Source organism: Hyperoodon ampullatus (genome assembly GCF_949752795.1).
Source record: "Hyperoodon ampullatus genome assembly, chromosome: 4".
Lineage (NCBI taxonomy): Eukaryota > Metazoa > Chordata > Mammalia > Artiodactyla > Ziphiidae > Hyperoodon > Hyperoodon ampullatus.
This window is the reverse complement of record NC_136917.1, coordinates 94120312-94134190: the sequence shown is the minus strand read 5'-3', so window position 1 is coordinate 94134190 and position 13879 is coordinate 94120312. Positions and strand designations below refer to the sequence as shown.

At 40.9% G+C, this 13879-nt stretch overlaps 1 protein-coding gene across 3 annotated transcripts in view; it reads right to left on the bottom strand.

Moving 5' to 3' along the window:
* ST8SIA4 (ST8 alpha-N-acetyl-neuraminide alpha-2,8-sialyltransferase 4) overlaps positions 1–10473 on the bottom strand; it is a gene marked incomplete at both ends in the record, with an annotated part of 98177 nt that extends 87704 nt beyond the window's left edge. For all 3 annotated transcript variants that reach the window (XM_079703105.1, XM_079703107.1, XM_079703106.1), the window contains 2 exons: positions 3978–4109; positions 10361–10473. In XM_079703105.1, coding sequence (XP_079559231.1) covers positions 3978–4109; positions 10361–10473 — 245 coding nt within the window. The remainder of the gene's footprint in view (positions 1–3977; positions 4110–10360) is intronic.
* Positions 10474–13879: the final 3406 nt, after the last annotated feature.

Below are 13879 nucleotides of genomic sequence, written 5' to 3'. Positions count from 1 at the left end.
AAAGATTATTTCTGCAAGACAATATGCCTCGAAGCTCTGAAAAAAACTTAACCTATAGCTTGTTAGGGCTTCTGAGCTAGGGGTCTTAGCTGTTATAGGAAAAATATTCTAGTTAGTATTAAAAGAAAAACCCTGAACACAACCAAATGAAAAGGCAAAATTGTCTCAAAAAAAAGCTTGAAGAAAAGTACTTTTTAGTTTAATTTACACCTCAGATAGACATTTGATATTTGGCCCAGCATTTGGTAATATTGGATGAATACTATCTTATATTATTTTAGAGCAAAAAACTCAACTTCTCTGTACTTCATAAAGATGCATTTTAATAGTATGCATTTTTAGTATTAAACAATAGTCTTCCAGAAGATTTATCTCATAATAAGAGTTCTGGCTCCACTGTCAGGCCTGGCTTTGAAGCTTGACTCTGGGACTAACAAGCTGTGTGACCCACGACGTGTGCTATTGAAGTGTATGTGGACCTTTTTCTAAAGTAAATCAATGCATGCAACAGCAAATTCTTTTTGACAGGTGAAGCACATATAAATTTGCAATTATGTTTAGTCAACCTGCAAACCTTATTTGGTTAAGAACTTCGATATATGATAACACTAAGAGTTGAAAATATTTTTGCTGACTAATTATGATGTGCTTATTCTGGTCCTGATAAGTAGCTGAGCTCATACATTTCTATACATCCATATCTGGTACTGTACGTAATTCTTTAGGTTTCTATCCAACATATGAAAAATGAGGGGGAAAGAAACAAACAACCCAAAGATGAAAAAAAGTCAAGTCACAAGTGTTGGACATGACTAGATAATTTCTCAGTACAATGTTCACAGATATACTCACAACATCTGATACATCTTAAATGTATCATTTCTTAGCTTACAATAATAAAGAACTACTACCAATAACATCAAGCCTTTAACCAAGCTAATTAGTTTAATTGTGAAGTTAGCTGTGGAATGCATGAACTTCCCTAAATCTTGATGAATTTTCAAAGTACAATGAACTAATACATGAAATTGTCTCTCTCAGACAACTCCCCAGAGGTACAGTTGTTTGATGAATATATATGAATCAATTCTTGATGTGCTTATGAAAGCGGCAGAGTGCATATAGGGCTGGAAGAATCAGTAATAAGAAAGAAAATCATGTCTACAAATGTAGGGAAAAACAATTTATCTTCAGTGACTGTTTCACACTTTAATGCAAATAGATAAATAATTTATTAGGAATATCACAAGTGCATTATTAAGTTTAATGAGATTTTTTAAATGAGAAAGATTTGTAAGCATAGTTCAATAATGTAAGATCAAAAATGATTACTTGTAACATCTTAATCAAAAGCTTCAAAGTAGAATTTTGAAAACACTTGTAAAATATGCCCACACCCCCTCAAAGACACAAAATAATGTGGTTCTTCATAAATGCTATAGATGTGGGGAAAAAACAAAGGAAAATAACCAAAATACTTTAAGATTAGTTTCAAGTATGACTTAAAAAGAAAGCTAAGCCAATAATCAGGTATTTTTATAGTCTATATTTTTATTATAGGTGTCAAATTGATTGATACTTACTAGTCACTACAGCTATAGGCAATTATAATTTTTATGAACTGTTTGTACATTGTACGGTAATGGTTTTACAAATTATTATTTCCTTGTAAGGAAGTGACAACTTTGTATGTCTTATTCAATACTTGCTCACTGTTTTATTGTTTACTTATGTGTTAAGGAGAACCATATGAAGAGTACTAACATTTCACTCATATTATTAGCTGTTATAATTGAAAATAAATCACCCTCAAAGATATGAATGCAACCCTCATTAATTTGTAAAGTTGCAATAATAAATTGCTTGGGTCAGTTTATGTTAAATACCCTTAGCTTGAATATCTTAAAAATAGCAATAGATATAGCCTCATGCACATCATTTTTTCATAGATACTAGGAAGGCATGGCCAGATATATTGATTAAACTATTGTTAATTATGTATTTAATTTATTTATTAGACTTTATCTGATACATTATTTAGCATGGCTAGATATATTAAACTGTTACAATTTCTTATTTTACTTTACTTTCTTCTATCACTTTCCTTTACCTGATCCACAGAGCCTTACATAATTGACAACTTTCTTGCCAAATCATTCAAACTTGAAAGTTCTCTCTCTAGGCATCCTCAGAGATCAAATATTTTCTTTTTTAATCACCCATATTTCTCTTTTTCCAATCTACTTCTAAGAAACATAAATCTTTACTCTCTGCTAAACTCAGCCACACTGTATTTATGGCCCCATCTAGTTCCATATCCTATAGCTTTTTCCTCATAATTATCTCATCTCTTACAGGGTTTCTAAATTCAAATGTGGGTATAGGAGTATGAGTTAGTGAGGAAGACACTAGGTAGGTATCATGAGAAAAGGGAGCTCCAGGTGTAAAACTGTCAAACTGGAGAGCTCGTGGTTAGTGTTGGCTTCAGCCAAAGAGTTCTCAGGAGGAACACAGGTCCAGAGTTGTCACATTTTCAAATTTCTTAAGAGTATATGAAAATCTGTAATTTTATAAGAAATCTGCTAATTTTTTAGTACTGCTTTAAGTTTCTTTTTACCCAGTTGAAATAAATATTGCTTGCTGAACATATTCTACAAAAAAGACACCGATTTATAAACTCTGTCAGAGTTGCACTACATCACACGCTACTCATCTCACTGTTCTTGCACTCTGCCTACAAATACATAAAGTTCACCCTAAACTAAAAACAGCCAAACATACACCACTTGACATTGCCATGGTTTGATTCCTGTCTCCATTCCAGTCACTTTGAAAGCTTTAAAACAAAGTAGTCTAACCATTCCTGCATTTCCATGGCGCCCATTTCTTTTTAATTTCCAGACATTCTTTCAACTATATTTCAACATGTAGTGAGTGCCTTTGCTGCAATGCATTCTATGAATTGCGATGCATACTCTAAAGATGAAGATAGTAGACTCTTCCTTAAAGGGGCTTATAATCTATATTATACGTACATGTGATCCAAGAAGTGAGGAGGTAGAAACTCCAGCAGATCAGCAGCTTACCCTCTTAACCACTAACCTACTCTTACAAAATCTGTGTGTTCATATCCAATCATGGAGTAATTAGCATTTTGCCAATACTAGAAAAATGCAATGATTTTATTATGTAAAGGACAGTTGTTCTCTTGAACTTTTTTAAAGAGTTCTGATTTACTGAAACGCTGATTTAAACATACCAACCAATGCAGCAACGTAACTATAGAAAAAACGATCTGCTTGCTTCCTCCATAATTAGGAAGGTCTGGCCGTAACTTTCTTATTAGAGAATTATAATTGAAGAAAACAAGATATAATGGATATATGTAGGCACTGAGTTTGATTTCAAGAGCTTATCTAAGCGAAAATATCAGAATCTTACAGAGAATAAACCTGTACTCTAGAAGCCTTATTTGCTAATTGTTACCTATTTAGGGTATAATTATTGAGACTTTTATTACAGGAGCACACATAGAAATACCCCTTCATAGAATAAGTCAAATTTATTTATAATTGTTGGCTAAATGGCAGTTGAATAGGCTCTACTTATATCCAGTGTGAGAAAACACAAGATCAGTGTGAAGACTTTAGAGAAGTTAAAGATAATTCTCAAAATATACGTCCATCCTGAGTAATAAAGAAAAGTGTGTTAAACATTAGGATTCTGTCGAACATTTTATTTCGTTAGTATAAAGACAGTATATTAAAAACTCACATATTCATCCTTATATTTCTGGCTGTATAATGATTTCAGTTTTATAGTTTCACATCCTTCAGTGAGAAACATTAAGAGCCTGTTCACCCTTACTGAAGTATTCATACTTAAACTATAAATCAAGCATTCAATATAAGTTTGCCAAGCCCAATGTATTCTAGAACATGATATGAAATTTATTATGTCTCATTAAAGAAACTCACCTTATCTCTAGGACCAAAGAGGAATTGATTTTCCAACCTTCTACAGAATGCTGGAAGACTGAAGAGCCAGCCTTTCGAATGATTTTATCCGAACTATTGACAAGTGATCGACTCAAACACAGCTCACCATCTCTGAAACAAATCACAATGCCAGCTTTGTGAAAGTAAGAAGCATTTTGTATAAACAGCATAATACATAATTTGATTTAGATTACTGGTGACAACTTGTAGATACAACTTTTTCTACCTGTTAGAAGAAGTATAAGCATGATGAAAGGTATTATAAAGATTAGGTGAATATAACTTTATCAGGAGAATCATTTACACTTATTATTTTACTTATTATTTTTGAAATAAAACTATTTTTATATAAAGAAAAGACCTTTGTAGTATTTAGGAAAAAAATTCTCATCGAAGTTCTGTTCCCCTTTAGCCCCTCCCTCCCTTGCCGTGTTTAACAATAGAGACAGGATGTTTGGCCAATTCTCCTGCATCTGTGTAACTTGACTCCTAAGATTGTCACAGAAGACATACAGACATAATGGAAAGAGCTTTCGTTTTGGAGTAAGAAGAGTTTGAATATCAGGTGATCTGGGCATGTTTGTGATTCTATCACTTGTTAGCCCATATGTCTTTTGACAATATTCTCTTTCACGGTGGTAAAGCCACTGTGACTTTACCTTACCTTGAAAATTGCAAAAACATTATCTAATATGCTTTGACTTTGTGAGAAGTGGAGCTCTGCATGTGAAAGTAATTTATAAAACACAATTGAAGTGCTAATTCTAAAATTACATCGGTCTCAAAACATCTCAACAATGAGATGCTTCCCTGATAGTTGGTGGTGAGGAGATAGAGATTGCAATGGGGGGGAAACTCATTCAGTAGCCATTATTACTGGTATTTTCTGTTATATCAAATAATTAACTATGCTATCCCCACCAATTAATAGCAACAGGCAAGTATATCATGCTGCATGCTACTAGCAGGGGTGTTGGTGGTAGGTGACAGACACCTATGATTGCATTTATACCATTAGGACCTTTATAGATGAACCTCTTCATCGTTCAGTAGACTATTCTTTGGTACTTTATACATGTAAACCCGGATTCAGAGAATAAAATAGCCACCTCTCTATGGCATAGCCCTTTCAATATCTGTATTTCTTTACATGTCACCTCAATTTTTCAGAATCTCAAAAACATAGTTAAAAAGTAACATGACTATTTGCTCAGTCACAAAGTCTAAATCTGTGTTTATTATGTAGGCAATCCTCCCCTACTATCAATGGAAACATTGCCTGTGCAACAGCTGCTAGATGAATTCTGTAATTGGAGGCTGATAGTTTGGTATTTTGGTTTGCATTCTTTTTTAAACATGTAGTTCCAATTTGAAGCAACTCAAAGCATCAAATGCAACTACTCCCTGTGAAATTTAGAACTCTATAAAAATTAATATTTTAAACTGTCCTACTGATGAAAATGATACATTTGCATGCCTATGCATGGTTAATCATAGTCATTTTATAGAGGTCATTTAGGATGCAAGGAAACATAGGGTGCAATTACTACTCAGTAGCCCCGAGTCAATTTTTATATTACACGTCTAATGATAATAACTATTACATATGAATGAAAATGTGGATATACAGAGTTAACCTTCACACTTTTGGAGATACGCCTTCAAGAGTATGGACACAAATTCTCACCATTTCTAGGGGTAGGGACCTTCCCCATCTTCATCTTATTAATAATTAACTGTCCTGTCAATATCATCTTTTTCTAACCACAGATTGCTACAATTAAAATAATTATTTTCACCACCAATAAACTTTTACAGAAGAAGTAAGCTGGCATTTTAAATATCTGTGGGAGATTGCTTTACTGACAGGTAGATAAAGATACATTTTTATAAGGCAGAATGATTGCTATGATATTGTATGGAGGCTTTTCAAAACCTCTAAGATTTAAAAAAAGTGCTTTAAAAGTTTAAATCAGTTTTATATTAATGAAATGCTACCACATTACTCTGCTATTTGAATTGTTTTCATTGAACTGGTGATAAGTCAAACTTCAGACTTTTACCACTGGAAAGAATTTTGAATGAAAATAGCTACAACGAGTCACACTTCTTGAAGTCAATGGAATTCATGTGTGAGAAGGCCAGGCTGCCAGCAACCTGAGGCTCTGGAGCAAATTTCTTTGTATAAGGTTAAATGAGTCCCAAGGGGTTTTTCTGCTTGTGACCTTGGTAGTACTCGGTCTGGAATAGGCTTTTCCTTCCTGTGAATGCAAGGCATGAAGGATGTTGCCACCCCCTACTAGTTTCTCATCCCAGATCAGACACGAGTGCTAAACAGCTGCACTGAAAACATTTCTCGGATGCAGTGTATACAGGAAGATTCAACACGTACTTCTAAAGGGATAATTACACAACATATAAAAGAAATAAAGCAATATATATTATAAAGTATCCCTGCTTATATCGAGCTAAGAAAAACCCAGTTAGATGGTCATCTATGCGATACCAGTGACAGAAGCTAATCAGCAGTTATATTACTAGTCTTTACAAATATTTTTCTTTGAAATATGAGTTGCCAGGCATCACTACAATTTATTCTATTAATTCTGCAGTACATAACACACAAGATTAATTTTCATTCATGAAATTATGTCCCCCAAAGCCCAGGAATGAACCCCACTGTAAGCTCTTCTTGACTTGGCTTTTGAATAAATGTGTTCCCTTAGGTTAAATTTTCTCTTTAATATTAAAATTTAAGTCATTTAAATGAAAAGAACTTGCATCAAATTAAGCCTGAACACAAACAGCAGGCAATTTTGTGTTTTCATTCCTTAAGTGCCAAACAACTAAAAATAAAGATGCGATGTACTACCTTAACTTACAGCCTAGGTTTTTAGTAGAATTCCAAATATAACATATGAAGTAACATGCAGATTCTGGTTTCCTGAGTTACAAGAGTATGTTCCACCCTAGAACAAACTGGAACTAACATTGCTAACAGTGATAATACTTTAAGTATGAATGCTTATCTCCACTGTCACTTCTATCATAAGTTTCAGAACTAATACTGCTGATCATCTAGTGAGACAACCTAAAGTACACAAATTAAAAAGGAAATCTGTAGATAGTAAGAAAAGTAAGTTAAAGTGTCATTTAAAGTCACCCAGGAAAAGAGTATGTAGCAAGTTTTAAGGAATAATAGTCAAAGCAAACGTCTATTTGGTATTAAAGTTTGTTACACTTTTAAATACATTATTTCATTAAATGCATATACCCACATATTTTTACCTGTAGGACCCTTAGGTGAACATATTTCTAATTATACCAAAGAGCACACAGAGCCAGTAAAATTACAGGCCAGTTGTGAGGCAAGTGCCATTTTTCCCATTAAGAAAAAAATATCAATTAAGAATAGGCCACTTCATACCCCTAATGCCCTTTCAGTTAAACTTCACTAGTCAACAGACCAGGCAATTGATAGGTTAGCTTAGAAGGAAACAGTTTTAAATGTCCAATTATTACTTGACCTAGTCTCCAATAATTCCTTATTACAAACATGCTGCTAGTATTCCTCTGGAGATACGAGAATGTGGATGGTTGGTAGGAAAGCTGGGCTGCTGTTCTTTTTCCTTCTCTGTGGAATGACTGCTCCATATTGCATACAAGAACCTTGCTACACTGACTCTAGATGGGACCTCCAGCGTTAAAACGGGAGGCAGGTCGAATAGATAAAGAAACTGCTGCCTACAGCAAATGGTAGCAGGGAAGCTAAATATGAATCTAGGAGGATGTTCTAAGATACATGGACTGTGGAACTGTCCTTAATTGAATCCGCTGCCCACTCGCAAGGCACGCAGTGTCCCCCAAAAGGTCAGGGACTGCCGTTTACGTCACTGCTGATTACTGGCCTGGGTTCTGGGGCCAAACCGCCACTCTAGTTTACTCATCTCAAAACGAGTTCCTCCACGTGGCTTGGGTAGAAAGAGAGTCAAGGAGAAGAAGGCCGTTTGATGAGTCAACTCCTCCACCAGAAGCACTATTCTGGAGTTGAAACGAAATTATAAACTGGTATCACAAGCTTTTCCTCTGAACGTTTCATGTGAGGGAAAAGCGAAACAGCGCTCAGGGGGAACTAGCTGTCCTCACGTTGCCCCCGGCAGCGCCGACCCCAAGGGCTCAGGGAAGAGCTGGCGGCGGCAGCCCCGACGCTGCGGGGCACCGGGAGACGCGCGCCGCCTCGCCCTGCACGGCCGTAATTGCGGGATTTAATTAGGAAGGAGGAGCCCGGTTGCCGACTGAGCAGCAGTTATTATTCATTTTTTTAATTTTAAAGGGGGCCTGATTTCTGCAGTAAAGGCTTCCGCGTCTCCTCACCACTCTTCCACCCTCGCGGCCAGCTCTCGCGGAGCAGCAGCTGCTCCGCCACGCACTTCTCCTTCTGTTTGATCAACCCGCGCCCGCCCCGCGCAATCTCGAAGGAGCAGGGAAAGCAGGCTCAGCCAGAAAAAGGTGCAAGAGAAACCCCTCACCCCCAGCTGGCCCGACCGCCGCGCCCCTGCCTGCGCCCGCCTCCTACTCCTCCTCGGCGCCCTGGGCAGCGCCCACCGGCTGGCGGCGTCCAGGAAAGGCCACGGGAGGAACGTCGCCCGGGAAATGAGGCGCATCCCAGGTCGGTTATTTGACCCGGAGGACTCGGGATGCGCTCCTCCTTCCTGCCGGCGGCTAAGGGAGGCCCGGAGAGGACGCCTGGGGGGCGGGTGGCGCCTCCTCTCGCCTCCCTCGTCCCTCCCACTCTCGCTCTCCAGGGTTGCCAGCGAAGGGCCCGAACCTCAGAGTCCTGGCGAGGCTTGGCCGCTTTGTCTGGGCTCAGGCATATCGTCGGAGCCCACCAGCCGGGAAGGGAACAAAGAGCCTCGACCCCCACGCCCCAGCCTCCGCCTCTCCCCCACGCGCCGGTTCACCACCTTCCTGAAGACCCCTTTGTCTGCCTGGGAAGCACAGGTCTACCGGGGGTGCCCACACCCCCGCCCAGAGTCCTTCTTTTCTGACAATCGAGCTAGGCTGAATTTTCAACCCACCCACTCCCTATGTTAACATCATACAGTTCGGCGTTTTTCCCCCCAGCATAGACCATTTAGAGATTTGTTGATGCATAACAATCAGCCAGCCCATCCCTTATTAGCTTTTTCATTCCCTTCCCGTCCCTTTCGACTGTACTTCTATGTTAATTTTCTATAAAACAACAATTTCTTCTGTAAAGATAAGCCGGCGTCTTGCTCCCTTAAATTCTCATTACTTAGGGAGGAGCAGGAATATTAAGTAACGGAGTGAATTAAGTTTGTGTGTGTGTGCACGCGCGCACACGTTTTAGCAGTCCTGTCCACCGCCCACCCCCGACCCCGCCCGCCCCAACGGCAAGGGTTCTATCTTGGTTTTCATAAATCTTAGGGAAAATAAAAACCAGGCTGGCATCTCTGCCAGTGTGGAGTTTCCGATAGCGATAGCAGACGCCTCCGGATGAGGCAGGATTTCCGAAACAGGACTTTGAACAGAGTTGACAACCAGGTTCACATCCTCAGAAAACGCTTCCAATCTATGTAAGCAACACAAAGTTGCCACAACCTCCTGGGTAAACTTCAAAGACAAGAGGCCAGGGGGGAGGGAGGAAGGAAGTGTGATATTTAGAGAATTTACTGGGGTGGAGGAAGATTCTAAACTCATCTAGACAAACTAAAGAGCAGAAATATAGTCTGTGTGAAGCTACAGCACCCAGTTTCCAAAACTGTAACCATGACGCCCATGGGTTTTACCCACGGACAGCAAATAAGGAAGTATCGTTGGCTGACCTGGAGTTTCTAATCAAATTATGATACACAGATCTACCCGACGCCAAAGAATTGTAAAGAAACAGAGGAGACACATTTCCTGCTTTCTGAGCTTTAACTTCAACCTTTCAGTAAGCCAGCTTTCTCTAGTACCTCCCTAGAGTGATAGGGCAGAGAAAGAAGGAAGGGCAACCAGATGGTGAATAAAGAAAATCTAGATTGAGTTCTGCCCTGGGACTAAAAGGACAAGGGCACCCATTCTTTGTTGACACTTCTGCAGTGACTTCTTTGGCGTGCGAGCCCCAGCACCAACACAACTGTCACTATCACCGCACAGGGCAAGTTGAACTCGTACTGAGAACCCGCTGTAGAGAATCACACACACCTCAACAACAGCCTTTGTTATTTAATTCACGAGGCTAAACACAAGCTGACACCAACACAAATACTACCCCAACCCTCACTCTGTCGTCTATATTCACATTTCATTTATGGCTTGACTTTTTATCATATCCTAAAATGAAGCTTTGCATTTACCCGATGAGTTGCGTCTCCTGGTGCTCCTCAGTTCTTGCTATTTCTTTTGTTTTATAAAAGATCAGGAGCAGACTTATCGTGCAGATCGTCCACCTCTTCCTAATGGAGCGCATCTTGGGTGCCCGGGAAAGTCCTGGTTGCCCCAGCTCCCTCACCTTCTCTTCATATAAAGGCTCCGTTTTGGGGAGATGTAGTCGCGGGGGGGGGGGGGGATCTGTAAAATGGGAGGAGAGCGTGGAGCTGGGATCTCAGAAGCAGGTCTCGAGGGTCCTCTGCGGCCAAGCTCCCGGTGGTCCTCGAGCGCTGCCCAGCGCACTCTCTCGCGGTTCCCGCCTGCCCTAACTCGCTCTTCGCCGCCTCCCTGGGGCTCAGGTTTTTTTCCGAAGAGACACCTTGTACATTGGAGGTGGCGGCCGCTTCTGCAGCCGGGTTCGGGGGCGTCACTGGCCCTTCCCTTTTCCTAGCATGGAAATGATGAACAAAACCAGCCAATCACGGGACTCAGGGGCGGAGGCTGCTGTTGCTTTTCGTCGCTGGCGGCTGCTTGGAGAGTAACGTCGCCGGCCTCGCCTGAACTGTGCAGAGAGAGGAAGCTCACAAGCTCACAGTCGTGTACACACACACGCACATACACACGCACGCACCAGTGCTCGCACACCGTGGGAAGAGAGCAGCGCACTAAGAAGTCAGGTCGCCCTCTCGGGACACCAAAGCGTTAGCTCTGTGGACAAGGAAGCACCGAGATAGTCCGCATCAGCGTGGAGAGGACACCTCAGCTGGGGACAGATCGGAGACGCCTGCTCTATCGGATAGAGCTGGTGGTGGGTAGCAAGAGGGGTACTTTCTTCCGAGCGTCTTTGCTAAATATACACATACGCGCGCACGCACACGGGCGCGCGCACACACAGAAACGCACGCCCTCTGAAGTGGAGTGAATGCGGGGAGGGAGGGGGAAGGAGTTGGAGGACCTTTTATATTCCGTGCACCGCTCAATCCGGAAAGTACAAATACACACGCGAGCAGATCAGCCGATCGCCCACTCAGCGTGGGTGGTGGATGACGACCCCGACTCAGGATTCTGCAGGAAACAACTGCTGACAGAGGTGTCATTAGCGACTTCATGGATATTTATGTGACTCGTTCATTGCCATTTGGAAACTCCTCACGCAGGAGTCAAGGAAACTCCAATCCCACTTGAACTTCCCTGCTGAGAGACAGGATTCTGAGAAAAGTAGGACCTTCTTTTCAAATGCAAGTACACCTATACACACGCACAACACACACACACACACACGAAGAAAGGAAGGAGAAAAGAAATGAAGGAAGAGAGGAAGGAAGAAGGAAAAAAAATAGAAGAGCAAGCTTTTCTCTGAAAGTCTTAGTAATGTGCATTTAGCCTGATTTTCACCCTCTCCTCCCCTTTACTCTTTGTTTTTAGTTTTGTTTTTTAGTTCTATTGTATTGTGTGGCAGGGGCACTTTTCCCGTCCTAGGTTCTAGACTTCAGAGTCCTTCTCCAAGTCTTGGATCTCCGCCCTCACCCAGAGAGAAGCTTGCAACTCAGGTTGTACCATGCCTTGGCTTGGCTTTTACTGAGGGGTGGTGGAGGTGGGTCGGGAGCCGCTTCTCGGGTGACATAGTGCCTGGAAGCCAGGATTTCCCCCATCTATTTGAGCGGGTCCCAAGCTCTCCACCTCCACCCCTTCCCCCAGAGCCTCTCAATTCAATTTCTTGTTCTTTCGGGTTGAGCGGTGTCTCCAGCTGTCATCCACTCTTGGCCCCTGGGGTTTACACCTTCCTAAACCCAGAAACAGTGAGGTTCACCCCCAGTCCTCTGCTGGAGGGGCACAAGAGTGGCTATTCCGCTTTCCAGTCCCTTGACAGCTTAAAATAACAAGGATAACAGCCAACACCTTTGCTTGAAAACCCGAGAGCCCTGGCAATGTTTGCCATTCTTCCTCTAAGATGTAGAAAGTTAAGAACCTCTCAGGTCTCTGCTCACAGCAGAGCGAATAGGAGGTTGGGTCTAAAATACTCAAAGGAGCAAGTAATTATGAACCTTTATTGACACTACAAGTGGCCTACCGGGAGCGTTTCGAGTTTATTGATGTCTAGGCAAATCCCACTTGTATTAATGCAGCTCGATCACACTGCCTTCTCATTTAGCAGAAACTGCAAGAATAAAACAGCTTCTTATTTAAGTGAAAAGGGTACTGGGGTGTGGAGGGGGTGGGCAATATATGGTTAGGATGCTAACTTCTCTAGGTTAACTTTTGATTTTTAAGCAGTAAACAAATATATTCTGGATTTCAAATAAAACATTACCTGCTGCTGCTGATGGAGTAATATGTATCACTTAATTAAATTCATCCAGCATTTCTTAAGCAATTACTATGGGCCAGAAAATACATGTGGGCATGAGAACATAGAGATGAATAAAATACAGCATCTAACCAGACAGAAAGATCACACACTCAGAGGGGGACAGATTGTGAAAAATAAATAAATAAAAATAAGTTGCAGTACGGCACCATGAACTAACAGCAGCATTTGAAGTACGTATCCTGTATCTGGGTAAGCTACTGGATGGAAATAGATAGAGTGTTTAAGTCTTGGGGAGCAAGGAAGGTGAGTTTCCTAGGAAAGGGCACACATAAACTGGGGTTTGCAAAGCTAAGGGGTAAGCCAGGCAGAGGGAGGGTAGAACACTGCAAGCACAGGAAAGACTATGTATACACAGAGAGGAATAAAATGCAGGAGCTTTGGGGTAGATCAGTACTGTTGGAACAGGAAATGGGAAAGGAAAGTAGTGGACATAAGTCTTCAGTGTGACCATAATAATCTAAAGCTCCACAATGTCAAATTGTCTTCTCTAATGGGAAAGTTGCAACATGAAAATCTTGAAGAGCAAAGTGGATTTAATTCATGTATTAAGCTTTAAGTTTGGCGAAACGGTTCACATGGCCCAAACAAAACAAAACAAATCCACCAACAGCAAAACTAAAGCAAACCAAGAACTAGTTATAGGAATACATGACAGATTTAAATGCCTAGGAAAAAAAAAAAAAACCTCTCCAGTTGTATAATGCTGCTGCTTCTGAATTTGTTAAGCATAGCACATTTTATTGATACATAGAGGTGAACACTTCTGAATGACTGATAATGGTTCAGTGGAACTCAAGAGATTTCCCCTTCCCATATTTGAACAATTAAGTTTTTTTTTAACATCTTTATTGGAGTATAATTGTTTTACAATGGTGTGTTAGTTTCTGCTGTATAACAAACTGAATGAGCTATACGTATACATATGTCCTCATATCTCTTCCCTCTTGCATCTCCCTCCCACACTCCCTATCCCACCCCTCTAGGTGGACACAAAGCACCAAGCTGATCTCCCTGTGCCATGTGGCTGCTTCCCACTAGCTATCTATTTTACATTTGGTAGTGTATATATGTCCATGCCACTCTCTTACTTCCTCCCAGCTAACCCTTCCCCCTCCCCGTGTCCTCAAGTCCATTC